The 27,718-nt window shown below is 38.7% G+C and overlaps 1 protein-coding gene and 1 long non-coding RNA gene across 4 annotated transcripts; one reads left to right on the top strand and one right to left on the bottom strand.

The window, feature by feature from the left end:
* Positions 1–27,186, top strand: LOC113679510 (protein patched homolog 1). 3 transcript variants are annotated; one of them, XM_089186669.1, is made up of 26 exons: positions 1–378; positions 8,129–8,321; positions 11,753–11,942; positions 12,495–12,567; positions 13,234–13,331; positions 13,646–13,757; positions 14,573–14,662; positions 15,174–15,295; positions 15,952–16,105; positions 16,709–16,840; positions 17,006–17,164; positions 17,266–17,352; positions 17,800–17,925; positions 18,030–18,148; positions 18,457–19,414; positions 20,442–20,678; positions 21,342–21,417; positions 21,549–21,691; positions 22,163–22,273; positions 22,723–22,795; positions 23,297–23,388; positions 23,719–23,910; positions 24,355–24,492; positions 24,874–25,016; positions 25,542–25,641; positions 26,149–27,186. In XM_089186669.1, the coding sequence occupies exons 1-26, from the start codon at positions 307–309 to the stop codon at positions 26,599–26,601; spliced, it is 4,443 nt and encodes a 1,480-aa protein (XP_089042795.1). In that variant the 5' UTR covers positions 1–306; the 3' UTR covers positions 26,602–27,186. The 3 variants fall into 3 exon arrangements, with proteins under 3 accessions (XP_089042795.1, XP_027052279.2, XP_089042796.1); XM_027196478.2 differs by lacking the exon at positions 1–378 and adding an exon at positions 5,411–6,648; XM_089186670.1 differs by lacking the exon at positions 1–378 and adding an exon at positions 7,824–7,923.
* On the bottom strand, positions 16,606–25,104 carry LOC149038023 (uncharacterized). Its single transcript, XR_016180899.1, has 2 exons — positions 24,849–25,104; positions 16,606–17,332 (listed from the first exon to the last, which is right to left on the bottom strand). It is a non-coding gene; the product is annotated as an uncharacterized LOC149038023 (long non-coding RNA).
* Positions 27,187–27,718: the final 532 nt, after the last annotated feature.

Below are 27,718 nucleotides of genomic sequence, written 5' to 3'. Positions count from 1 at the left end.
ACTCACTCGCTTTGGTGGGCGAATACTGGCTCAAACTGGCCGACTCTTCGTTGAAAAGGATGCTCCTTATAATTTACACTTATCCTTTGAACCGTGACCTAAAGGAAGCTTGCCTTACTCACTCGAAGAGTGACATAACCAGTAAACAGAAACTCAAAGAACGCGCATTTTAAACCTGATATCATCGATTAACGAGAAAACAGCTCACAGCTCATTTCATTCAGTGAGTGAACCGCGCGGTGCAGCGTTCAATTGTTTGTCACGACACATGTGCGAAGTCTCGCCGAAGCTTCGACTGCGTCCTCCATGTTACGAATCAAATTTAATGTCAGATCGACGGCAGATAGAAGATCGGATCAGGTCCAGGGACAAAATGAGGTAACATCTACATCAGATAACGAAAACAGGATTGAGAGTCAGGCACGGCGTTTGGTTGGAGAAGCGGAAATCATAATCTCGAGTTTCAATGTGGGCGCTATGAAACTAGCCGCCTAACACGAACAATTTTCGCCTTATTACCCAGTCTTGCTTTACTCTCGATCTTGTGTAGTGAGCTTTAGATTGAAGGAAAGATTGATTAGTTCAACAGCTATAGGCGGTATGTCAAAAAATGACTCTAATTATGCGCCATTCGTTTATGATTTGGCTATTTTGATCTTCCGGAGGTTGTTTTAATGTTTTCATCACCAACTTCGTGATCAAATTGTGATGAATTCCCGATGTGAGACACTACTTTCCTAAGGATCGCTATGTGAATCCACGATCATGTTACTTTTACCTAGGATTTTAAGTTTTTATGGGTATTTCTCAGAAATATTAGTTTAGTTTGCTATGAATAAAGCACGACAGCTGTGAAAAAGTTCAAAAAGCAATTCTGAAGATATGTACTCTACCGAGAAAAAACAAAAATTATCATTGTCTTTGAAAGAACCTTTCTTTCTTTTGATGAAATAAAGATTCTTTGTATTTGAACAATGAAGACGGACTTTCGTCTCGTTTTTGCTGGCAACTAAAGGCAGCAAAATTCAAGTGTCAGTGAATTACATTTACGCGTCCATCGATCCCGCCTGCACACGAGATATAAATCGCATCCACTCTTTTCGCGCGTGATCACGCTATATTCACGTTGGCGACGAAAGGAAGGAAAATCCACATTCTCACTGTTTTGAAATCGACTTTCTTTAAAAACAAAACTGTTTTTGAGCTAATTTCAATTGAATCTCTATAACTGAGCAGTAAATAAGTTACCTAGTGCATAGAAATCTGTTAAGCGTGTCAGCGAGATGCCGGAGCAAACTCACCTTTGTCGAGAATCAATGGATTTTTCTTTCAATGCGCCATGCCGCCAGCATCGCGGTCTTCATCAGCAACTCTATAGGAATCATAGGACTTAAGTTCAGTCTGTGTTTTCAAACCTACCCCGTACCGTGATACAAAACATTTAAACAAGCTATTTCGAAAGCTAGCTGTGTTATTATTAAAGAAAACATCGATCTCATAGGCTTTTGGATTGTCCATTTAATAAGGTTCATTTGCGATGTCTGATTCCTGTAAATGTGGTTTTGCTAAAACAGGCTTCACTCTCAAGATATTATCCGATATTGAAAGTCCAATTTGCCTCTGTTACATAATTGTGTTCTTTCATTTTTGTTACGATCACAACTAAGAGGTCATTGTTGACCCCGAGTTTTCTTAACACTTCTACGTTCAGGACGAAACCGATATTTACGTCTGCTGATTGATTATTCTGTCAAGCGATTTAAAAAAGAAGAACAAAAGAACACATTGGCAAGCAAACACGAAAAATTAGCGCTAAGAAAGACTGGGGGCGTGGCTGCGCGCCTTCTCTCGTTCCCAGACTTCGATTTACCACCCTTTTTCGTGGGACAGTTGAACTTAGAGCCTAGCAACCAAGCTGGCTAAGCTAGCGCAACTAATTTTGGCGTATCTTCATATGAGCAAATATAAACCCGTTATCGAGCTAGAATTTCTCGCCAATATTGACCGTTCATTCGAGAAACCAGGCGCGAACTTTCAAATTTCGTCCCGAAAATAGCTAAACTTGAGCAAGTTTCGAGTAAGATCATGCAATCAGCGCGAAAATGATATCGGCACGCCAGGAACTCCAGGTTGCTCGTCTATATATAGATTAAAAGAAAATAAGAAATGTTTGAAATTTATACCAGGGTTGACTGATGAATTCCTCAACTCGCTAACAAAATCCTCGACAAGGTCACAGGTTGTGTAATTACAGATTTCTTGGTAATTTGATCAGAAACTTTTAAAGTATTTTTGGTCAGATGCATGTGCATAACTCCTCAATGAAAATTAGATGTTTTACGCTAAATTTAGGAGAAAAAAATTGAGGTATAAGTTTAGGAAAACATGACGCATTTCTAAAGCGTAATTCTGAGACCATTTTCATGTTGAATGGTTAAATAATGGGTCCATTTTATCTGATTTTGATAATAAGAAATTAATTTTTTTTTATCTATAAGTAGGCGCCGGTCGGTCTCGGTGTTTGTGGGGTCTTGATCTGAAGACGTTGCACTCTTCAGATGACAACCAACCTAAGTTGACTATTAAAATCTTGGAGCTTTCCTTTTGATTTCAGTAATATAATCAACTTGCTTGAAAATGCACAGACCTTTGTAAAACCGATCAGTTTGACTGCGAGTCGAAGGTTCAAAATTGTTTCTTTTTAGGTGCAATTTGTAATTCGAAGGATTTGCCTGTGTTAAAGTATTAATTTTTAAGGAATTTCCGGAAATTGATCGGCGCACCAAAACCGCCATTTTCCGCTTACGTAAGGCATTAAAAAGGATTTCCACTCGAGCCTGACCGAAAAAAAAAACTCAGATATTTTTCAGCGGGCGCAGGGCGAAACTTTAAGAAAAAGCTTCAAGATTGTCTCTCTTTGTGAAACAACAACGAAATGGTTTCCCAACAAATCAAATTTTAAAGGAAGACCTTTGTATGGTTTGGAACTTAGGAAATATCAATCGGGCGATATCACCTGATATTCCTCAATATAAAGCCGAGGCATGGACGCCCATGTGATGCGTTTCAACCCATAGAACAAAACGGAGCAAATTAGGAAACATCGCGATGAAAAAAGTGAAGGAGGCTTGGGTCGAGTCGGGCTTATTAGGTAACCCACACCAAGCCTCCTTGTTTTTTCACTCTACCGCTTCTACAGTATCGTGAAGAACTGCTTACTCTTGGACGTCGTTTTAACAACTGAGCGCCTGCACAAGCCCCCAAGGGTCGCAATAAATGGAAATTCGTTCTTGCAGTGAGAAACAGAAGACTCAAAGAAAAAGTCGTAAAATCTCGGAATACCTGAGGGTATGCCTCAGCCTAGGAACCTTTTTTCGTCGAGTTTTTCGGGGAAGGTCAATGAACCCAGTGCCAGCTCGAATTTATCGAGCAGGCGCGCAAAAGCGTCGAAATTCGCTGTAGACCACGGATGTGTGATAACTCGTGTCCTTGCAAAACTCCCGAATAACGGTTTTAGGTTTCGGACCACCTTTAAAGACATTTCATTTGTTTGAAAATCTTCCGGTCTGGAAAATAATAGTTCTCAGACAATTTACATTCCAAACAACATTTTCGGAATTTTTCGTTTATCGTAAACAACCAACATTTTCGCTATTTCGTTTTTTCTCTGGTTTTAGCATCAAGAATGTTGTTTTAAAGTAAACAACTTTTGCGGTGGGGCAGCGCGAGCAAAGTCGGGTGAGGGGGGCAAGTGCGAACGAGTTAAAAGAAAGATTTGAAGCGGTAAGAGTGGACTGGAGGAAACGGATTCCCGAACCCCTAACTTTTGATTTGGAATGCTCACACACTGTTACGGGGAGCGTTACGTGACGGTTCAGCTAGGGCTATCCAAAATGCTATAGGCAACATTTGCAACACCTCTATGAACTAAGTTCTTTTAGTGGCTTGGTCGGCAAGGGCGGGGGGAGGGGGAGAATCCCTTCATGGAGATGAGGTTACGTGACTCCGGAAAGAGTTCCTCCGCACAATTTTTTTTAATGAATGGTCAACGTCTTTCAGTAAATTGGCTGTGAAAATAGCCATAGATATTTAATGTACACCAGTTCATTAAAAACAACATCCAGTTACAAGACAAACAAGTCGTGACTTTCGCCTGAAAAGCAACAAGGTTGTTGTCATAAGAGTCGAACACAAAACAGGAGGAAGAGTAAGAAATATGCTGAACGACGGATAATGTTCTATTTGTTGATATTAAACCTACGATTCTGAGCTGATAAAAATTCCAGTAATGAAGTGCAAATTCTTTTTCAATGAAGGAAGTTACATATAGTTCGAATGTCAATTACTGAAGAATCTGCCACGTGCACGTACTTCAAAATAGACCTTCTTATGTTGATTGTGGAATCTAAATGCTTACTCGTGTAACTCTTAGTTCTCTGAATTTCCGTTTTCGTCTCTTGCGAACCTGACAGGCTTCACGTAGGGATCTTCGGGATCCGACCATTAATGAATCGTAACATTGAAATTCTTTTACAGGACTGAATTGCGTGATGAAAGACAGCAGTATATTGTAGGCAAATGATCAACATTTTCTCCTTTATATTGAGAAAAAAATACCGTCATTTATTAGAATTCTCTTCGATCTACAACCGCAACTTTTTTTCAACAACATAGGGCTCCAATCGTCTTTGTGTTCCGTGGAACATCAACAAGTTTAGCTCAAGGTTTTTTCATTTACACAAGCGACGGGTGAATTTTTGGTTAACGGAGCGAGTAAAATGCTCCCCATTTACATTTTCCAACTTCTACGGACGATAGGAATTTGGTATTCTCATTTTCTTTTTATTATCTCAGTCCCCTTTTAATCCTCAAGACCTTTACCGTTCGAATTCCTTTCCCCTCATTTTATATAATATCTCTATTCTTGTTTGTAGAGCCTCACGCGAGTCGTGAGGGGAATGGGGCAGAGAATTCATCCCTAGAGATCCCCATCACGTGAAGTTTCATCGATAACCCCCAAAACAGACCTCTTTTCAGGCTAAGCTAAATTGATAGCAGCAAATTTCGGGCTTCCCACGCTGCGGATTAGCGATTGGCAGATCAACAAAATCTGGTAACATTAATTATGGTGTAACAGATCAGATAAATTGGAACCGATCGACTCGAGCACAAAAAAAAAATTTTTAATTTCGCGGCACACCCACAGTTACGAGAGTATTATGAAAACAGCATGGTGCACGCTGCCATTCTTTTGAAATTTTGAGAACTGTTTACAATGCACAAAGCAAACTCCAATCAAAATATTAACACAAATAACAGAATTCTTCAGCAAAATTTCATCAAGCTGCAAATGAATGGCTCGGTCGACGCCAGGAAGTCTGTGCGTTATTATTTGAGTGACACTAGAGTTGATATACCCGGTGGCCTGTTGCACGAAATTTAAGGGCCAGATAAAATTTTTACGTCTGAAGGGGGCAAAAAGGCAACACATTCGAAGTCTACCGGGCGCCATATACTTAAACACAAAGCGCCAATTATCTGGCGATCAAAGCCCGTGATCACCGTTATTCCATCGAGAACCTTTTTCGGAGCGGAAATTGAGCCGTAATAGATGTTAAACCCACCAAGAACATGAAGGCCTGCATGCGGTTCTTGAACAACGAAGGTCTTTAGAGACAATGTAAAATCATCTTGGAGCGATTATCTAAATGTCAAACCTCGTATATGGAAAATGGCCGACGTTAATTGATAGCCCCGGAAATTGTTGCCTTCGAGGCAGAAATGGTAATGCACGTGACTCCGATTACGCCGCGCAAGAGAGAGAAATTCTGTCCAATGTCACCTTCTTTTTCCGTCAAAATTTTTCCATTTAGTAAAACTAATTTAATCTCATAAAATGCTCGTCTAAGTCCTTCGCGCGAGATTTCGCCGCAGGAAAAACCCCTGACGAAAATGTGGAAACCGCCACTCGAGATTTAAAAATTTTGTGGTATGAAAACATTCCTCCGTGTTCTCTATCACAAGGTCTTTTTCTTCTTTACGTTTCATAAGTTCTGGATTAGCGTTCGTGAGCGCGATTTATTTTGAGAGACAACTTATGCCGGGCTCCTTTAAGAGAAACCTTTTAGTGGCATTGTTGTTCTGTGATTTGGACGGTCAGAGATAAAAAAGATAGTAAGTAATGTGTGTCTTGGTCGTCATGTGTGGTCTTCGATCGCCTAATGGAGGTACTACTTGTAAGATAGACTGTTTTGACCAATCAGCGGCGTGCATTGCTGACGTTAGACAAGAGTGGTGTTGCGGAGATTAGTTTTCACGCAGGAATGACACCGACGGATCGGTTTTCATTACTGAGGGAATGTACAGTTGCGACGAACTGAATGACTCTAAGCACGGATTATGACTTTTAGAAAACGATGTTTTTCGCTCTGTGGTTTCTGTCTTACACTTGAGTTACTGTTCATGGTAGAGACTCTGTCTCAGTCGCCTTGCCGTGAGTGTAGAGCGTTCACGCTTTGAAAACGTTTCACACCGTTGAAGTTCAACACCGCGTGGTCGTTAAATTTTTAACCATCCAGCTGAAAAATGAGCACTTTTCCGTCAAGAAACTCCGGTTGGGCAGCTGAGAGGCTACGAGAGATCGACCAGGTGAGAGAATATTAATAATCCAGAGCTACTCAATGGGGCAGTTTGCATCCATATTGTGGACAAGTCGCAGTTTCTCTTCAAACTAACGTCTAGTGTATTGTTTACATTACTCCGCATCGAATTCTCGTCAAGTTCTGCTCGAGCTGGACCATGTTCTCTGAAATCGGGTCATCGAGAGCCTATTTGAGCTTGGCGAAGGTCTTGAAACATTATTTGTAATTTAATGGAAAGTTTTTGTGTTTTAGTAGTCGCTCAAAATATTTACTTTGGAGGGGATGGTGGAGCCCTCCGTATATTTTCTCTCTGTGGAGTTTCGGTAGGATCAGCTACGAGGGAGGTCGCGATTGTCAGGAACTAATTTTTTTAAAGGCATTTTGACCTCATGTTGTCGTACGACTTAACAAAAGTTGTGATGGCGGGCAACAGAGTAGAACAAAGACAAATTACGTTGTAGGACAGTTAAAACATGACACCTTCTACGTTCGTTTATCTTGGACACATTGCAACAGTTCTGAGGTTTTGACTTTTTTTTAATCTCCGTCCCGTAGCCCACCAACTGTTTTGATTGCCAGATATAAACTTTAGCAATTCGTGATCACATCCTTTCCATTTCCTCCGCTATTATTTCGCCAGATGAAGTTCTGTGTGATCTCACATTGTTTATGAAAGGCGCCGAAGCAATTTCGAATCTGTTGGCGGCTTCTTCTTTGCTGTTGATTTTGACGCCTGATCAAATTTAACGATCGTTCTCCATCTTACGACTATGTATACTAGACTTGCATCGATAAATCTGTTTAAAATTCCGGTACTTTTGATCCTCTGGAATTTCCCCTTTATATCGGTTCGAGATGGCAACATTGACAGATGCAAGAAGAACTAATGTAAGAAGAGAAACATGCAATGTTTGGCGAGCTCAATCGTTTTAAAAATTTAACTCGGAAGACCTCGCCCTCGCTGCCTAGTGAGGCTTGTTAAGTTATCAAAGGCTTTGGTAAGTTTGTCGATCGTGGTGGTCCAACCGACCGGTAAAACACGTGCTGTTACACAAGAGACACAATAAAAACTTCAGTAAGAATCTCAAGAGCTTGATAACGATTCTATGTAGAAATATTTACACAAAGATGGTTGAAATTCAGCGGAAAGACCTACGTCAATAAGTTAAATTGGTTTGATCCATATCTTTTTTATCTTCGTGGTTGATCACGAACTTGGAGCTTAACAAGAATTAACTGACTATACTTAAGATGGAATGTACTATTCTTTCATGTTTAAGTCGTAAGTTCATTATGTACAATGGAACATCGCAAGCTCCAACTTCGCGCTTAATTACTTGATACCGGCAAAGCCATTTCCCTTCAAGCTGCACATTTCCCTTCTCGCAGTTACGCGAAATCCCAGTAACTCGATTGTTTTTGTTAGCGGCTTTCCGTAGAAGATTTAACAAATGCAGTGGTTATAGATATGTATATTTTTTCAACAGGGCCATGCGAAGGGGAATAGACCGGCTTTGGTCGTTCGCTCCTTGCTGCAGTCTTTCCTCAGAGGCCTTGGCCGCTTTATACAGCGAAGATGTGGAACTGTAATTATGCTTGGTTTCCTTCTATTGATCATATCAGCGATCGGATTGATCAAAGCAGAATTGGAAACAAATGCTGAGAATCTGTGGATTGAAGGTAAGTAATTCTTTTTTTGCAAACATCCTACTTGGATATCGGCTGTCGATCGATGTGATTTAGTAGATTACAATTATTTCCTTGCTCTAACATACTTTAGAAATGTTATACAGTCACATAGCGGACGTATTGTTTTGCGCATTTCCTGTCCACTTGCGAGGTTACAGCCTGGGCGAGATTTCTTTAGTGACAAGAAAACCATTTTGAAAGTCATGTATGGTAATTACAAAATTAAAAGTTAATCTAAGGGTCAACCCATATGGCACACTCCATTGAGATTGGAGCATTCTTATGGAAGCCAATTTCATGCAATCTGCATGTGGTGTAGATTGCTGCTATATTGCCATTGTATTTGCTTGTACCTTCACTAGTTGCTATTGCAATACAGCAATGCAATACAGCAATGACATCATTTTGTATTTGAATCTTCCTCTTCATTAGCTGGGGCATCTAGGTAAGGTGATATTCAGACATGTTGAACAGGTGTCAGCTGTCCTACAATTTAAGTAGCTAAATCCAAACTGAAATTCCACTTTTTAAGGTGTACATCATCCAAATTCCTATTGTAGAAAAAAAAAAAACCTTGTAATATTGTGCCAAAGTCAGCTACAACTCCTTTGTGCTGATTCCTTTCAGTAGAATTTGATTGTATTTCGTCATTCAGAAATGCAATTTTGAATTGTTCAAATATGCAGCATTGTTTTAAGACTGACAAACCTTTACTTCAAAGTTTTTCATCTCCTAATTGTCATAACCTGCTAGAATTTTTGCTGGAAATGTGAGATCTCTATGGAAACAGTTTAAGGGTCATTTTTAACTTGTAACAATTATTCTCCAGATTTGTTAATTTTCTTTGTCCAAAGAAATATAAGAATTAGAGCTTTGATTTAAAGAGTTGGTTTAAAGATGTTGGTGGTACCCCGACTAGTATGTTTATATTTTCTATTGGCAAACTCTTTCACTATGTTAGATTAAACTGTTGTTAGCCCCAGTGACTTCTCCCCCAAATGTCAAACTTGAATATGTTGTCACCAATTTGCATTCAACAAATGACTTAATTTTCTGCTTCATTGGGACATTAAAAGATTTGGTACCAAAACACACAGCCCAGGGATCATGGCAGATGCCAAAACCCATCAGCTTGAAAAGACTTCCCTTGATCCTCAACATGGGATGTTATGTCTGAAGAAGTAGAGCAAGATTTTTATCATGTGTCAATGACCTAAACAAGGGTACAGTTTCAATAAAAAACAGTGAGCCGTTTATGTCAGAATCTCAAATAAGTTGATTTCATGGTGTCCAGAAGTTGTAAAAGCTATAAAGCAGTGTGAGTCGGTATACTGAAGACTGATTGTGTCGAGAGACAAAAATGTCAAGTACATGTGGGTATCCCTTACTTCTGCAGAATGAAACTTTTAAAACTTAACTGAGTGAGCATGGATTATTGTCAATACCACTTAAAGGATTCTGAACACTTCCCAGCACCTTAAACTGATCTACGGATTAGGAAATCTTGCTAATTGCTATATCTTCTTAGGAGCCCACCCAGAAAGACTCAAAATGTTTCTGAATTCCGTCTATGATTTCAATGGTTTTGGCTAACTTCAGCTGAAGTTGCTTTAAATGTTAAAAATGATCTGTAACGAAAGCAGAGGTTACAAACTCTGTCATGATTAAAAAGATGGCTTTTAGCCATGATGATCTTTACACATAAAAAAAGTTTTACTTGTTTCATGATCAAAGAAAATTTTTATAGATTCTATGCAGTGGTCACAGTCAGGGTTTTTTGTGTTGGCCATTTAGCTGCCCAGAAAAAAAAACTGGTAGTCAGAAATAAAAGATCTGTAAGTATTCACAAGCAATAGTTTTTTTAAAGGTTTTGGAACATTTCAGAACTTGACACATGTGCAAATAAAGAAAAAGGAAAAGAGCACAAATGATTTTGTGTGCAAATATTTGTCATTCTTAAATTTTGGGTTGTAATTTTTTTTAATTGAAAAGTGACAACTTGCTACTTAAGCAGCAAACACAGGTTGCCAATGCAGCAGTAATTTAGACCTCAAAATTTTTGTAGTCATCATGGTGACAAAAATGGTCTCAGCATGGAGAGCTGTCACGGGGAAATCTTTGAAGATACAGATCATAGCACACAGATACCAGTAACAAACATGTAAGAACAAGCACCAGGAATTTAGATACCAGCAAGATTGTTAGAAATAAAGGAAAACACAAAGACAGCCATCTTCTTGATCTTCGATACTTGCTCCCACCGGAAAAAAAGTTTAAAAGTAATTTAAGTCAGTGGATATTTTTTTATACTGGGTTTGTCATCAATTACTATCAACTAATTTGTCAGCCAGAAATAGAATTCAGTTTTGTCTTTGTGAATGTTTCAAATTGCTTTCGAGGTGAAGGAATCTGGGAATTATTAGCTTAGTAAGATTATAGCCTCAGGTGTCCTTCTGAGCACAGAGAGATAAGTAAGTGAATAAGTGCATAAGCCAGTAAGTAAGTACCGAAGGGATTTATTGCATGAGAAAAGCCAAAGAACAGAAAGATGAAAAATGCAAATTGCTAATGACAATTGAAAAATGTATGCTAAATTTTTCAAAATCCTGAAGGCTTGATGAAGTTCCGTATGTAATGGAGATACTTTTAAGTCAGTCAGACTTTGAATTCAAACCTCTGCTGCAGTGAACTTTGATTCATAGGCTATTTCCCCTTGGTTTGGATAATGTATGAGAGTATTCTCTGACCATCAGCTACTAAATCCTCAATAACTTGAATATTCCTCATTCTTGGGCTAATATCTGTTTCCCTGAGACATACTATGTTTGTCAATGAGTAGCAACTCAAGACAAGTTGACTTCTAACCACAGTGCTTTATCTCTGCATCATGAGTTCTTTGAAGTCAACTGTACAATGTTGTTGTTAACAATCTAATTTTATAATGCAAGGTAACAATAACTTTGAAATAAAGACATAAGTGAGGTGAATCCAATGGGGAAGATGAGTTATTAGTGGTTAAAGTACAGAATATTGTTCTTAGAGTTAGGCAGCAGACTTTTGCATGAAGGCTTCAAAGTCCACAGATTGCATCATCACAATCTTGACTTCTTTGATTTTTTTTACTTCCAAGTAGACAAAACAAAATCATTGTTACTGTCTGTATGTTGTATTTTTATCCAAAAGATGATGAGAACAGTGTCTCTAAACCTTTTCGCTCCTAAGGGCTCAGGTGTAATTCTCCTTATTGTCTACAATAACATTTTTACAATGTTAGTTTGGAGAATTTGGTATTGGATCAACTAATAATCTCTATGTTCTCATCGCTTGTCTGCTTGATTTTGTATTGATATTGTAAGGAGAAATTCTGTCTTGGTTACTCATGGGGGTTAAAGGGTTGATTTATCCATTCTTTGTAATTTCAGTGGATGGTCGCCTGGAAAAAGAGCTATTGTACACTAAAAAAGCCCTTGGAGAAGGCTATGGTGGCACACATGAACTGCTGATTCAAACGCCAAATAGCAAAGGGACAAATATCCTTTCTGTGCAGGCCATGAAACGACACTTGGATGTTTTGATGAGAGTTACAAATATATCAGTGGAATTGTTTGACCAGTGAGTTATACATAGCATGACTGTGTGTTTATGTAACCAGTTTTGAATCTCCTGGGTCATCTGATAAACAGGAAATTTCAATTGTGTAAGACTCCTGGGATAAAAAGATTTTAAGCACCGGTTTGTGACCTGGCCAACACTCACAGGTTTAAATCCAAAAATACTTCAAATGCCTTCACATGTGCCATACCTTTTAAATGACTCTCTCCTCCTTGCCTTTCCCAACCAGTAAAATTGTTAGATAAGAGTTATACTGTCACTCATTTAGGCTTAAGGTAGCACCGCAGTACGTGATGCTGATATGGAGAAGTTGACATTGCATTAAACTCACTAAAAGCTTTATTTCTCTCACTTCGTCAGCTTTTGTGTGATTGACATATTTAGGGCCAAGAGCAGTGTATAATTAATCTCCATTAACAGAGAACCTTTTTTTTTTTGCACTTCAAGAGAAGTCGGCCATCTTGGCCAAGCATATGGTTACTCAGAAGGAAGCCAAGTGAGTCATTAGGACTCACCATGGATTACAAATAATTTCTGATTTTATTTTTCTAGGACATGGACACTGAAGGATATTTGTTATACTCTAAGTCTTCCACCATTAGATGATAATATGGGACTTGACAGTGTAAGGTTTTTTTTAATTTTTTTTTATTTTTGGTGTATTTATCCAATATCTCAGTTATATAGCTAAGCATTTGATATTAACTTGGATCTTATCTTTCAGATGTTCGGCAGTTATTTTAGTAGGGGTGTCATGCATGTAAAATTGTCTTGATCCATTAGCTTGTAGACTCCTGGAAGTGATTAATATGTAACTTCTCCCTTTAATATCTGTACATTATCCAGCAAACGGGTAATGAGAATGTTCATTGTTATCAGGTAGGGGTTTTTATCTTGGTCCAACACTAAATTCTCTTATATAATTTACAAAGAAAGGTGTAACAGTCAGAGGGGAAATTCTATAATCAATCTTAAAAGTTAAATGGTTACAAATGAACATCAGCTACAGCTGTAGTGGGTCACACAGTGACCAGCATTCCACCAAACAGATATGGTGAAGATTATGGGCCTTACATCTTCTCAAGTAAATTTTGTGCAATTTTCCAATTGACTCGAACCATTAAATTGTGAATAAATCTCTACTTCTCTGACTCCTCTTAGGTGATCATTAGCAAACTCTGTGGTTACTTTACAGAATTTTTGAGCCATAATTTTTTTTTTTTGGGAGATGTGGAAAACATTCTCCTGTTTCTCAACACATTTTTTGACAAATAAACCCTGTCTTTTATAGATTATTCAGCAGCTTCTGCCCTGTGTCATAATAACACCTCTGGATTGTTTCTGGGAAGGAGCAAAACCACTTGGTCCACACAACAAAGTGAACCTTGGGTAAGAAACATACATTAAAGAAAACATTTTAAGGCAAAAGTAGACCAGTGTAGTAATAGCCCAAAGATTAATTCTCTTTTAGCAACATTTTTCTTTGGCATGGCACTGATGCATTGTAGAAAAAGTGCTCTAACAATTTTGAGCCAATTAACTTGAAGCATACTTTTTCATTTGAGTGAAGTCACATATTTAATAATACGTATCATCATTTGACTGCACATGTTTCTTTTTGAAAAAGATCACAATGCTTAAGCCACTGCCATTAGGAATGTATGTCCACTTCTCATCAGTCTCTTTTTGTATTTTTATAAAAGGTCAACATTCCCTGACATCAAGTGGAAAAGTTTGAATCCCATTGAATTAGTAGAACATATATATGAGTTTTATCCACCAATGAATGAGAAGTTGATGGGACTGCTGAATGAGGTATGAACCAAGAACTTAAATGTACAGAGAAACCTTTATTAAGCAGACCCCCAATTAAGCAGACACTTTCCATTAAGCAGACGTGGACACTAAAATAAACTATAATTGGCTAATTTCTATTGTTAAAAACTTCTATCAACCCGTTAACCACTAAGAGTGATGAACATCTAGTTTCTCTTTACAATATCACCTTTGAATCAAACATTAACGTCATGGGAATAAAGGAGATGATCACCAACTAAAGAAGCTCTTGATTGATGAACAAATTCTCCTTGTCAGAATTGTAAGAAATATGGGAGTATAGTATGGAGAATTTGCCTACTGATGTTGGGGATTAAAGGGTTAAGGAGACACTGGACTGAATTGACAATGTAGTGTATGGTATGAGGTCCTTGAAATAGTTGATTAAATGTAATAAGTCCATGTAGCTGTCAATAAACTGTTGATCAGATGGATATCATCACTAATGAATTAGAGTTCGGAATGAACTTGAACTCTGGATAGCTTTGTTAACAACATCAAGCTTGATCAAAGTACAGAGTATCAATTGAGTGTTAATCTTAAGCAAACATTGTGCAATTTTTACAAAACTCTATAAGGTAGCTACCCTCCATTAAGCAAACACTTGGGGAAGTCCTAAGGGTGTCAGCTTGATGGTGGTTTCACTGTATTTCCTGCCTATTTTTTAAATTTTTTTTCTCTATTTCTTTAGATGTTTTAAGAAGCCAACACCTTCTAATTCTTACTTCAGAAATTGTTCTTCCTTTCTCTTTTTGAGTTCAAGTTCATTTCAAAAAGGTGTTATTGTTGTTTAGGCTGGAATATCAAGTGGTTATATGAAGAAACCCTGCCTTGACCCATTTGATCCAGAGTGTCCCGATACAGCACCAAATTACAGGAAGGAGGTAAGGAAACTGATTGGAAAACAGCTTTTGTGTTAATACCAAGTATTGGTGCAACCAAGCCTTTTACATCAAAATTACACCTAAGTTACTTCTTGTTAGCAACATATGATGTGCATGTAAGAACCTTGAATTGGTTTGTACAAAGTCTTGATTTTCTATTAAGCATTAAAATTTGTAACCTGATTATCTAGACTTGAAAAAGCACAGAAAGGGAATAGACTTATTCTTGAGAAAGAGGGAGTAACAGTGGGTTATTCTTGGCTGTAACAATTGCTAGATATAGTATTAGAAAGAAGTGTAGTATTGGCCAGAAAGTTGAAATAGGCATGGTCGGAAAAGTTCAATTTTGGGACAAACTCTAAGCATCTTTTCTCAGATTTTGTGATTTGAATTGTAGCATGAGACTAAAAAGTGAAAGTAATGGAGTATGAAGAGTCCAGAAAAGTCATTGAATTCTATACTTTAAAGAGCATTAATAACTCATTTATGTATTCCATGTTGTTATATTTAGAAACCAGATATAGGTGTAGAGGTGACTGACGGCTGCCAGGGATTTGCAACAAAGTATCTTGATTGGCCTGAAGAGCTCATTGTAGGGGGAATGACAAAGAATAGAACTGATTTTGTCAGAAGGTTAGGCTTTCTTTGAAAACATATGATTAACCCATAATTGTGTGACAGATTTGGGACAAATGGTGGCATATAGTTTCATAGTTTCATAGTTCAAACAAAGGTTGTCTGAAAACTAATGACTGCTGGTAGAAGTATCTGTTTTTTTTTTCCACCACATTATTGTAAATATTTATACCTTAAGTTAGTTAAGATTTCTTTGTCTGCAGAATGTTTTAAGTTTGGTTCATGAACACTGATCAGCCTGTTTTGCTAAGTTTTTTGGATATAATTCTCAAATAGTCTTAGACTGTAGTAATTCCATAGTTTGCAAGGTTTGATAATTTGCGATATAATGTAAAAACCAAAAATTTACATGTAGTAGTTTTATTATACATATTTTCAAACAATCTGCAAAAGAAGACACTTCTCTCTGAGTTTGCAAAAGCTTGAGTACACAATGCAAACAAGAGGCATGGAAATAAGGCAGAGTTTAAACTCAACATGACAACCCAATATCTGCAAGTCACGTCACATGCTATTGTTTATTGGCTGTATGCTCTTGACCAATCAGAGTGTTCACAGTAAGCTTAGTCTAGTGTATAATAATAGCAATGATGATGAGATCATAATGGTGATGCTAATCTTAATATTAATTCTTTGCACCATTTCTTTTTCAGTGCTGAGGCATTGCAGAGTATTGTTTTGTTGATGGGTAAACAACAAATGTACACTCACTGGCATGGAGCAGCAAAAGTCCAGCACTTAGAACAGCAGTGGTCAGAAGATGAAGCTTCTCAAGTTTTGGAAGCGTGGAAGCGCGAGTTCACAAAGGTAAAGATAAGTACAACTTTCATATCTAGGGGTGAAGAGGAAGTCTGCACTTGAGCTGAGTGGCTATTAACCTTTAACTCTCAGAGGTGATTGACATAGAACTTCTCCCTATGATATCCATAAATTATCCTACAAACAGGTATTGAGAAAACTCCAACTTATCAGGTAGAAGTTGTCATCTTGATCTAACACTAAATTCTCATAACTGATTTACAAGGTAATGTATAGCAGCTTGAGGGGAGAATTAACAGTCAGATCTTGAGAGTTAAAGGGTTAAGGTGCTGAAACTTTTCCTAGTCTCCATAGTATCAAGTAACCAGTGATATTGCTACCCCCTTGGATTGGGTGCCAGTCTATAGCAGGTTCCAACCCTCCCCTGAGGCTTCCCTGGTAGGAGAGGGGTACCCATGTATACCCCAGTCGAGAGGTGTTTTTTTGGGGGTAAATCCTCATGCCCAAGAACAAAGCACAGTGACCCAGCTAGGCATCAAACTTAAATGTTTCCACCAGGAGGCCATTATTTATTCCATTTTCATCACTTGATCAGCTACACCTGTTTTGCTTTGTTGTATGAAAGACTTTGTTTTCTTTTAACTCTTACAGACAGTCAACTTGGTTGATCAAAGCGGGGAAGACTCAGAGGTCCTAGCTTTTTCTTCCACTTCGTTTAATGATCTCCTGAAGGACTTTTCCAAGACAAGCTACTCCAAAGTGGCAATTGGTTATGCACTTATGGTAAGATAATGCAATTGTCAGACTTAAATGTGATAATTACCTCATAATGACAGAGAGTGATTTTGACAAACCAATAGTGCAGGTAAGAGGGGTCATGGGGAGTAAATACTGTAATTAATTTATGAAGTAAAACATGATCAAAACAACTTTTTGTCTTCTTGTCAGCTCTTATATGCATGTGTAACCCTGAAACACTGGACCAATGCAGTAGACTCTCATGGTGCTCTTGGTTTTGCTGGTGTCCTGTTAGTGACTGTGGCTGTTGCATCAGGGCTTGGATTTTGTTCTTTTGTCAACATCAAATTTAACGCTGCTTCCACCCAGGTAAGCGGTGGACTCTCGAATGATTACATTTAGATGGCATCTAACAGCTCCTTATCTTTTCATATCCTGTTATTACTTACTTAAATTTTTTTGACAAATAGATCTTGCCATATCTTGCTTTGGGTCTGGGAGTGGACGACATGTTCCTGCTGGCTCACACATATGCATCTACTAGAGATAAAACGAAAGTAAGTGGTAACTAATTGAGTTGTTGCAGTGATCTCTTACAGCCAAAGTTCTCAAATGCCATGTCCAACATGAGTGCTTGGAAGTTAAAGTTGCCATGTGACCTTGCTATTTGTCTAAAAATTAAGTAATACAGCTGTTAATCATTTTTGGCAGTTCACAGGACATAGGTTAGGCCCATTACTTGGTCATTGGAGAAGAAGAGGTAAATTTTCATCAAAGAGAAAGACTTGGCACTATAGACATGAACACTTACTAATTAGAATGCTACACCTTGCAACAATATGGCTGCCAAACACAGGTGCTGCCCCCCACCCATGGTAGCTGAAATGGTAGCAGCTTAGAGCACTGCATTGTTTACAGTCTTGTGCATATTAGGGGATCTTATTTTGCAAATCAGCTGAACAATTTTAAAGACATAACTTTAAATTAATGTTTTTCTCTTATAGGAACCAGCAGCATATTGCCTTGGAAGCACAGGGGTCAGTGTATTCTTGACCTCTTTTAACAATATGTTTGCTTTTTTTATGGCGGCACTGATACCGATTCCAGCCCTGAGGTCATTTTCTTTACAGGTTTGTGTGCAGATTCTCTCTGGTTTTGTTTGTCCTCTTTGTACAAATGAAAGTGACTTAGAGAACCATGCTTTTGAATTTCACTAAATTTGTTTAAATTGCAGGCTGGCATTGTGGTCCTGTTCAATTTTTTTGCTGTCATAGTAATATTTCCTGCTATGATAGTGATTGACAGAAGTAGAAGGAAAAGTGGCAAATATGATCTGCTCTGCTGTATTGAAAGGTTGGTTCATGTATTCATTATAGTTGTAAAATTGTCAGCTTTACCAAAGAATGCTTCAGCAAAACTCATTTCTGCAAAAATGTTCTTGAGCCTGTTCAGTAATTTAGACCCACCTTTTCTTCTCAACAATTAAATGCGTTCTGAAGATTCATTTCAGATTTTGTAACACTTTACACTGCTGCTGTTCAGTGTGGTGGGCAAGGGGTTGGGTTTCCTGTTGTGAAATATCCCAGCTCTGAAGAGCCTTTGGATGTAATGACTTCATGAAGTTAAGTCATATCCTTGCATATTTATTTGTTCTTTTATAGGAGGACAGAGCCTCAGAGAATTTCGATAACACCCAGTACAACAGGGCATGACAGTGATCTTGTGCTTCACCGGTATCACAACTCCTGCAACTCTATGTCAGACATTTCTGTGCTGCAAGGTCTTAGTGGGACTGTTATACTTCCTGGTAATATCCAGGCCACGGCGTCACAGACACTGCATTTCCCTAATATGGTGACAGTTCAAGCATCGGCATCAGCTGAAGTGGGTAACACCCCTTTGACCGAACGTCTGCGACATAAGAGGGGTTGTCCCAGTAGAGATAGACAAATGACAGAATCAAGTGACTTTGAACTGTCAGCTTTGGGTAATATACGCAGTAGTAATGGGGTGGGTAATGCAAAGGCTAAAGCCGGTGCTTCAGCAAATGTCGTGCAAGTTCAGTTGGGCAGATCCTTGGATACAGAGCAGCAAGATGGTCATGATTTTAACACCAGGCCTTCTAGTCACCAAGGTCATAATAAATCATTTGCAATCTACTCAGAACAAACACCAGCTGAAAGTTGCACCTGTGGAGAGGCTGGCCCTGATCTGCGAGGTAGAAGACGCACTTACAAGGGACAGTCAAAGGACACCATTGATGAAAATTCTGTTGTGTTAGCTTCCAGAGGGGAAAGCAAGATCCGAACACTACCACCAACAAATACACCAAGAAATGTTCAGTTTCAGGTGTCAGCTAATGCTGCAGCAAATGGAGAATCCACAGTGGCTACTGCTGAATGTTCTTCAGTCCAAGACTTAATGAGGACAAGGAGCTCAAACTCAAGATCATCCCCAGGGCTTGATTCAATGTGGAGGGCCTCAACCAATCGAAGCATGTCAGACCCAGATTTAGAGTCAAACAGGTGGAATATGGTGAAAGAGAAGCTCCAGGTTCTGTCGTTGTCTTACTTTGCCAAAGAGTACTATGGTCCATGGTTACAAAAAATGCCAGTCAAGGTGATAGGAGCTCTACTGAGTATTAATACAAACTGACTTCAATAAAGAACTACAGACTGCTACTGACACAGCTAAAGTTACACCACCTACAGTGTACTTTTAAGAAATAATTCCACTTGCATTTTATATTTCTATTTTAAACTGCAACAGTATAGCTTCTTATATTACCACATTCCTTGCGTGAAGATGTTAACCCTTTAACTGCTATGGGTGACCAAGAGAGAATTTCTCCTTACAATATAAATACAATAATAGCCATCTTGATCTAGCAGTGCACCACCTATAGTGTACTTTTGCCTACAGTGTACTTTCAAGATTTTATTACATTTGCATTTAATGACTTTAAACTGTAATAGTAAAGCTTTTTAATACATTACCCCACTAACACTCTTTGCCTGAAGCTGTTAACTCCCTAAGAGAATAGAGGGAAGAGTTAATCGAGGAATTGTTAGTTGATACAATACCATTTCTCCCAACTAACATCATAATAATTGTATAACAGACAATAAGCAGAATTACTGACAAGATCTTGGGAGTCAGAGGGCTCAACTAACATTTAAAAAAGCAAAACTACTGATAATTCAATACTTAGACTACTTAATTTGCATGATGGAAAGCTAAAGTAGGTACAGTTAAATGCTCCTTACACAATACTGATACCAAACTTGTTTAAACAAAATCTCATCAGTAATTCTCCTTTCTGTCTGCCATACAGTTCTTCTGATGTTCGTTGGGAGAATTTGGTGTTGGATGAACTTTTAAATTCCCTAATTTAAATTTGTTCTTTATTCTCATCACTTGTCTGCGTGATATTGTATTACCAATGTAGAGAGAAATTCTGTCTTGGTCACTCATGTGAGTTGAAGGGTTAAGGAGAATAATGCTCCTGAAGGATCCTTGAATTCCTGAATGAATGTCTGGGGCTTAAGTAAAATAATAATTTTAGCCTTTTGAAGAGTATTAATGATCACCCCTGTCAAAGTTTAATCTGTTTTACTCATATTATTCATATTCTGTCCTTTCTCAGATTTCTGTCCTTTTTGTGTTTGCCTGTGTCTTTGCTGCTGGTGTGTATGGCTGTATGAAAGTAGAGGAGGGCTTGGATTTGACTGATGTGGTTCCACGGAAGAGCCCTGAACACAAGTTTGTGAAAGCGCAGTTTGAGTACTTCTCCTTCTACCAGATGCAAATTGTGACCAAAGGAGGCTATGATTATCCTAATGGACAGGAGCTGTTGCTCAAATTTCATGAGGCCTTCAAGAAGGTAAAAACTCTTCCTTAAGTGTAGTTTCTCCAGTAGTGGCCACATTTTTGTTTGGTGTGATGTAGAAATATTAGCCTCTTAACACCTTCAGGTGACAAGTAAGATTCTTGTAAATAAGATTTTTATTAAATTTCTGAATGAAAATCATGTAAGTTTGTTGCTACAATTTTCTTGAAGAAAAAACATGGGGACTTTTCCCTCTTAGTGAGCAGTTTGGGAAACTCTAGTGTATGATTTCTGAGGTTCTTTAACTTTTAAAATGCAGTAAGGAATAAAGGGTTTGTTTATGATTCCTGAGGTTCTTTCACTTTTAAAGTGCAGTAAGGAATAAAGGGTTAGTTTATGATTCCTGAGGTTCTTTTGCTTTTAAAGTGCAGTAAGGAATAAAGAGTTAAAAAGGGGTAATCTGTTAGTTTTGCATGACTGCATTTTAAAATTGAAAATTTCACAAGGGTGTGGAAAATACAATCTTTCTTGTTGTTTTGGCATTCAAAGTATTCTCTGTTTCTTCCAAACCAAAGGCCTTTAATTAATTAAAATCTGGGAATTTGTCCTGTGTGGCACCATTTCCCAGGGCAGGAAGATGGAAGAGGTTTCAGTTTTCTGTGAGGCTTACCAGCACAAGAAACAATAGCTTAACTTGTTTTTAATTATTTCTCACAGATTGACAACATCATAAAAACCCCAGAGGGGGAATTACCACTATTCTGGCTCATGTATTTTAGAGACTGGCTCAAAGGTATGTTACAAGGAAATCCACCTTCAGTGTTAAAATTGGGCATGAATCACTTTATTATTGTGTGTGCAACATTCTGGTGTTGGTAGTGCTATTATTTTTGTTCTTCTGAAGAGATCTTTTTTATTGTTCAGATCTGCAGAAGGCATTTGATAAAGACTGGGAGGAAGGAAGAATAAATTATGCAGGATGGCACGAAAATGCGTCTGACTATGGTGTGATGGCATTCAAGTTGTTAGCACAAACTGGAGAAAAAGAGATGGCAAACAAATCCATAGTATGTTTTACGTAGCCTGTTATATCTTTTAATGTAATATTGGATGCTCTGGGTGAGGGTAGCCCTGAAAAACACTTGTTGCCTTTGGCTGTGGCAGAAATTTCAACAACTATTGTGGAAGTTATGGTCAGAGTCATGGGAAGAGTTGTGTGTTGGCATTGTGGTATTAGGCTGATCATGGAGACTGATCACTGAGTTTGCAATGATTCCATTGGCTCTATGATTGGTCATTTTTTTGTTGTTGTTTGCTAAGTGAGTGGGTTTGTTGTAAGGTGGGTATCTGCTGATGGGAGTCTTCTAAGCTGGTGAACTCACTCCCCAAAGTAGTTTGTGCTTGTCAAAAGTTTGTAGGACTTTTACACCCAGAAGGGATGTTTATTCTAACTGATAGCAGAGTTTTGATTGCAAAGCTTTCAATAATCTACCCTCATTGAGTTTGACTGCCTTTTTGTTGCTCCTCCAAATCAACAGGTTCGAAGTGTCAGGTTGGTCAACGAAGATGGAATCATTAGACCAGAGACCTTTTACAAGTACCTGATGGTCTGGTATAACATGGACCCCATTGGGTACACTTACTCACAGGTTAGTTGACGTGATAGGAACGTATTACTCTGAGAGACATTTACATCAAACTCTCTTTGGTCTTTGCAAAGGTTCACAATCTTCCTTTATATACAGTTTACATGGTTTGAAAAATTCAGGCTGAATTTTCAAGCTTATCATCAATTTTTTCCAATCTCTTTAACTGAGCTACACCAGTATCACAGAGGTCATGGGTTCAAATCCCATACGTGCCTGAAATTTTTTTCAGGTCCTATTTTCAACTACTCGTTTCAGTAGTGTTCTTAGCTGCGAGGATCTCTTAATTTCATCTCTTCACCGCAGTGCAAATACATGAATTTCATATATCTAGAATCATCATTGAGCTGACAATAGTTTTACTAAAGATTTGAGGTACATTATCATGACTTTCGATTGTACCAGTATGATAACTCTATGAAGACTTGACTTCACAAGTCCTCTTTATGCAGGCAAATATCAGACCAGAACCAGAAGAGTCTTGGTACAACAAGAGGAGTACACAAGACTACAGTGCAATGCGAGGTACAGTGTGCTTGTTATAAACTATTTTTATCTTCAAAATTATAAATGTATGAAATACAAAAGGTGTCTACTTCAGTGTAGTGGTACTAGAGTCCATACCAGTTTCTATAGCGTGAAGGGACAAAGAGCATTTCTACTCTCCCCTGGATGATATGCTGGTTCACTGCAGGATAAACACACACACACACAAACCCCCCCCCCTTCCCCATCTTTTTCGGCTCTGGTACACCACCTATTTGTTCTCTGGGGTGAAGGGGGAGGATTACTGTGGGAGCATGGTGTCTTGCCCAGGAACTCAACATGATAAACGGCTCAGGGTATGAAAACTTCCAGAATCTCATAGGCTGACTAAAACGCAGCAGTTTTCCTTAGTGTGTGTATGCTCACAAGTTAGTGTTTCAGTTCACTCACTCTGTTGATGTTCAGATACTTACAGTTACATAAACGGAGAGAAAATGGTAAATTTTCTTGTGTGTGAGAGTGTTTTTTTTTTTGCAACAGTTGAACCACCAGCACCAGTGATCAACTTCTCTTACATTCCATTCAAGCTGATCAATCTCCGAGAGACAAAAGACTTCATTCATGTTATCAAGGTACAACTTCTTTACAACATGCAACTATGGTTTTGTGTTGGTTCCATTATCAACCGATGTCAACTGAAAGATTTATCGAGGTGTAAAATTCTTGAAAGTTTAGAAATGAAAATATAATCTTATCTCGGAGACCTCAACAACACAACTCTCACTTCACGTGGTTTTAAGTTCGTTAGACATCTACCATTTCAGCGTGATGTCGCATAATATGGTATCAAAACGATACCAACAATCTGGAATATTAATTTTGTCAGGAAGTTTTAAAGCTACAAATATTGCATTTGAAGTTTTCAGTTTTTCTTCAGCTAAGGTAAAATTCCCTTTTTGCAGAGTGTTCGTGCCTTGTGTGAAGAATTTGAAAAAGCTGGTTTGCCTAATTACCCAAGTGGCATTCCGTTCATATTCTGGGAGCAGTACATTTGGCTTGGGAAGCATCTTATGACTGCAGTTGCCATTGTTCTGTCTGCAAGTTTCGTGGTTATGGCTGTTATTCTGTGTAACTTCTGGGCTGCGATGCTGATTGTAAGTACACTTGCTCATTATTTGGTACATCCGGAAGGGGTTATAGAGAAATAACAGTTTGTGAGGGCATTAAAGATGTGCCAGGCTGTCTGAGGGAGATGGGCCACTATTATTTTCTCGGAAATGTGTTTAAAAAATCGATAAAAGTCGGTGTGATGGCATGTTTAAAAAATATTGATCACAGTTTGCATGTTCTCGATTTTGCCGTCATGAAAATAATTTCCTAACCAAGTTTGTTTGGTCGAGTTGTTTGAATAATGGCGACATTTTAATGAAATATCTTGTATTCATCCTTGGCAATTAAAACCCCTTGTTGTTGATCTGTACAAGTCTTGACCACATTAGTTCCACCCTCCATCCCAGAAGAGTAGCAAATGCAAAGTACTAATAGAATGAGTAAGGGTCTTTTTTCAAACTCACACTCCGCATTTTCATATTTCACAGGTAATTGTCTTGGTGATGATAACAGTTGAAGTGTACGGCTTCATGGGTTTGGCTGGTATAAAACTCAGTGCTGTACCTGCTGTGACACTTATTCTGTCTGTTGGAGTTGGAGTGGAGTTTACTGTACACATGTGTATGGTATGTATAAAAAGCACGAGAATCTTTCTTTAAGACGTTTCTGAGGGTTTTAATGACAATTTTCTCCAAGTGGCTAACGATGGAGGAACAGGAGAGGGACCGTAATTTAACAAGTAAAAGGCAGACAAGAGTTTCGAGTTGCACCAATTTTCTTTTGACTAAATTGTGTAGAATGTTACTTTTTGAGACCAGTTTGGCCGAAGGCTTTGAGACTTGACCTTGCCCGATTTGAATCTAAGAATTTGCTTACTGCGTCGTAGGTTTGGATTGGTGTTTATGTCCAAAATAATTACAATAAATTATTTTTATATAAAAACGAGATAAGTGAAAATGAAGCGAAGAAGCCTTTTACTTACACGTTATACTGCGTTGTTCTTGCAGAAATTTTTGACCAGTACGGGCGACCGTAATCAGCGAATGCAGAGAGCTGTGGAATATGTTTTTTCTCCTGTTGTGGATGGCGCCGTCTCCACGCTTCTGGGCGTCATTATGCTTGCAGGATCAGACTTCGATTTCATAGTCAGGTAATTATAACTAAAGGGCAGGAACGCGGAAAATTATGCTGTATAAACAACAACAAACACAACCATGTGCGTGGTTTGAAAAATGGCGGTAAATATCAAAATCAGATTTAATTCCCGTCACACCTTGCGAATGTTCTTATGTCCGATTTCCCGTATGTGAAGCCCTATTTACTCAGTAAGGTATTTCTAATCATTTTTTTCCACGAGGGAAAATTTTATGTTCTCAACTTGTTTTGGAAGAATTATCCTAAATCCCTTTACAATTTCTTCGATATTTCTTTTCAAGTCATTCACGAGCAATTATTGTAGTTGATGATATTTGCCGAAACGATATTTCACGCTTAAAGTCTTAAATGCTAGCTACTGGACACAAGTTTCCGTAATCTGGTCAATAATTTTTTTCAGCGCGAGTATAGCACGTTTCTGAAAGAAAAGAAACACAATTGTAAATATTTTTTTAATATGAGCCATTCTTTTATCTTCGTTTGTTTATTTTTTATCATCATTTTTTTTGCATTTATTTAGATATTTCTTCAACCTGTTGGCGGCACTTATCGTCATTGGAACTCTCAACGGTTTGGTATTTCTGCCTGTGTTGTTGTCTCTGGCAGGGCCTGGGCCCGAGGTAAGTGTCATGGGTGAAAGTGAGGTGTATTTGGGTTTTAAGCAGTTGTATGCGATGCAGGAACTAGAAAAAAGATAAATAACCAACTCAAGACATACTGAAGCCTTACAGATGACTCTTTAAAAAACGTCGAGCCAAATTTTTTCCAAGTTCATTGTGCGCTTGAAAGGGAACGAAGATGCAAAACCGAAGCAATTAGAAAAGCCAATCAGAGAGTAGCAAATATCTCCAGTAGCCGCTGAGAACTCACAAACGAGCAAACTGACTGAGGCGCGTAGAACGCGAGTGACTTAGTCTCAATTTCTTTGCTTTGCATCTCATTGGTTGAGAGGGTGGTGTGAGGATTCCAAACCAATCACTGTGTGAAGCCAATAAGTAAAATCAATTTGATGTTGCTTTCGACAAAGCCGCTGTGATGTGTTAATAGAAAGCATGTTTAGTCGAGGTTGGACCTGACTATGTCCTCGCATCAATGTTTACCGTTCTCTTTGTTTTATATCAATACAGATTGAAGAGGTTCGCCCTCCAGGTACGGCTTCATCTACTGCTTCCAACGGAGAGTTACTACCAAGCTCCACGTGTAGGCAGAGAACTCCCCGCTCCGACTCCGAGGTTTGTATCATGGAAACTATCCCTAAACAACAGGAGAAGTCATCAAGTTCCGGGGGGAGACGTACGCGTCATAAGAGGGTTCCGCATAAGAGCAACAGGCGTTCAAATCGGAGCAGGACTCCCACTGTGGATTCTGATTCGTCAAGCTCGACTGTGACTCGCGTTACAGCTCGGGCCACGGTCACAGTCGAAGTACATACCGAGCAGGTTTCCACTGAGAGATCGACGTACCAGAATTTCCGAAGTGGCGGTGCCCAAGTCGGGCCGATCCGTAGTGAAAGGGAGATTGACGAGGAGGATTTGCAAGTAACAAATCTGGAAGAGTACGAGGATGATGTGAAAAGATAGGCGTCAGAAAACCATTGGAAATGTCAGATGAAGGTATTATCTAAACTCCTTCCATAGGAAAACACGCGAGACGTGCGTGCGTGGGTGAAGAGTGCGCGCGGCGCGAGTAACCTGCAGCAGCATTGACCAAGAACGAGAAGTTGGTGCAGTTATTCACCAAGGACTTCGTGACATTTTTTGTAAAGATAAAACCAGTAAAACCGGATTTTACTGGATTGTACCAAACTGTTATTGGACAAGAAAGGGTTAGCTTTACGTTGGAGATCTCAGTCTTAATTATTCTAATTTAGAACCGAATACAAACATTATTCGAATTATTTATATTTGGTGTACAAAGTTCGAAGGTGTAATTATGCATTTACGTGCCAACTCGGCCCATGTTATCCTATTATATCGTGTAATCTACGTCTTGTGTAGAGTTTGCAGTATTTATAGTAGAAAAGTGGAGAAGAAGCGGTCACTCGCTACAACCTCGACTTATAAAGAGATGTTTGGTTAATTTAGCCCGCTATGTTCTGTATCTACTGGAGCAGTATGAACCCAGGAAACGTTATATTCAGTGGATTAAAGACTTCTTTTTCGTTACTTCAGTGGAGGGTTTGATGTGTTCGTCATTCTGTAGAAGTTGGTCACCATCATTCCGGCAACTAAATGCCCCCATCTGGGGATATTCGCTGTTGGGGGTATGTGGCTCCAACTTGTTAGTTTATGGGTGAGATTTTAGTGTGTTAGTAGTGACTGAGGCAGTTGCTGGGTTCCAGCACTCTGTATCGTGGATGAACTTAAAATGGCAAGGTTGAAAAGGATTTTTTTGTAAATCTAAGTATACTACACTGGACGAGACGTGATTGAAACCTGCGGTGGTTGTTTTAAGCGTGATTACCGTGGTTTTATCGGGTCCGATCTTCTCAAGTACCTTTCTTCTCGAAGTAGGATCAATGCCTCCTTTTCCGAAAAGAGGCTGATTGCCTTGGCGACGGCTGTGTTGACAAAGCGGTGTTCTCCTTCGTGTGATTTTCTTAATCTAGATGTCGCACCTTACAATGTCTTCGAGTTGTTTGCTTTCATTAAGATAGCACAAAGTTAAGTGCCTACAGTTTGATGGTGAGGATCCAGA

The sequence above is a fragment of the Pocillopora damicornis genome, chromosome 11 (genome assembly GCF_964200805.1).
Source record: "Pocillopora damicornis chromosome 11, jaPocDami1.2, whole genome shotgun sequence".
NCBI classification, from domain to species: Eukaryota; Metazoa; Cnidaria; class Anthozoa; order Scleractinia; family Pocilloporidae; genus Pocillopora; species Pocillopora damicornis.
Note: the sequence above shows the minus strand (reverse complement) of the source record. Positions and strands in the feature narration are given on the sequence as shown.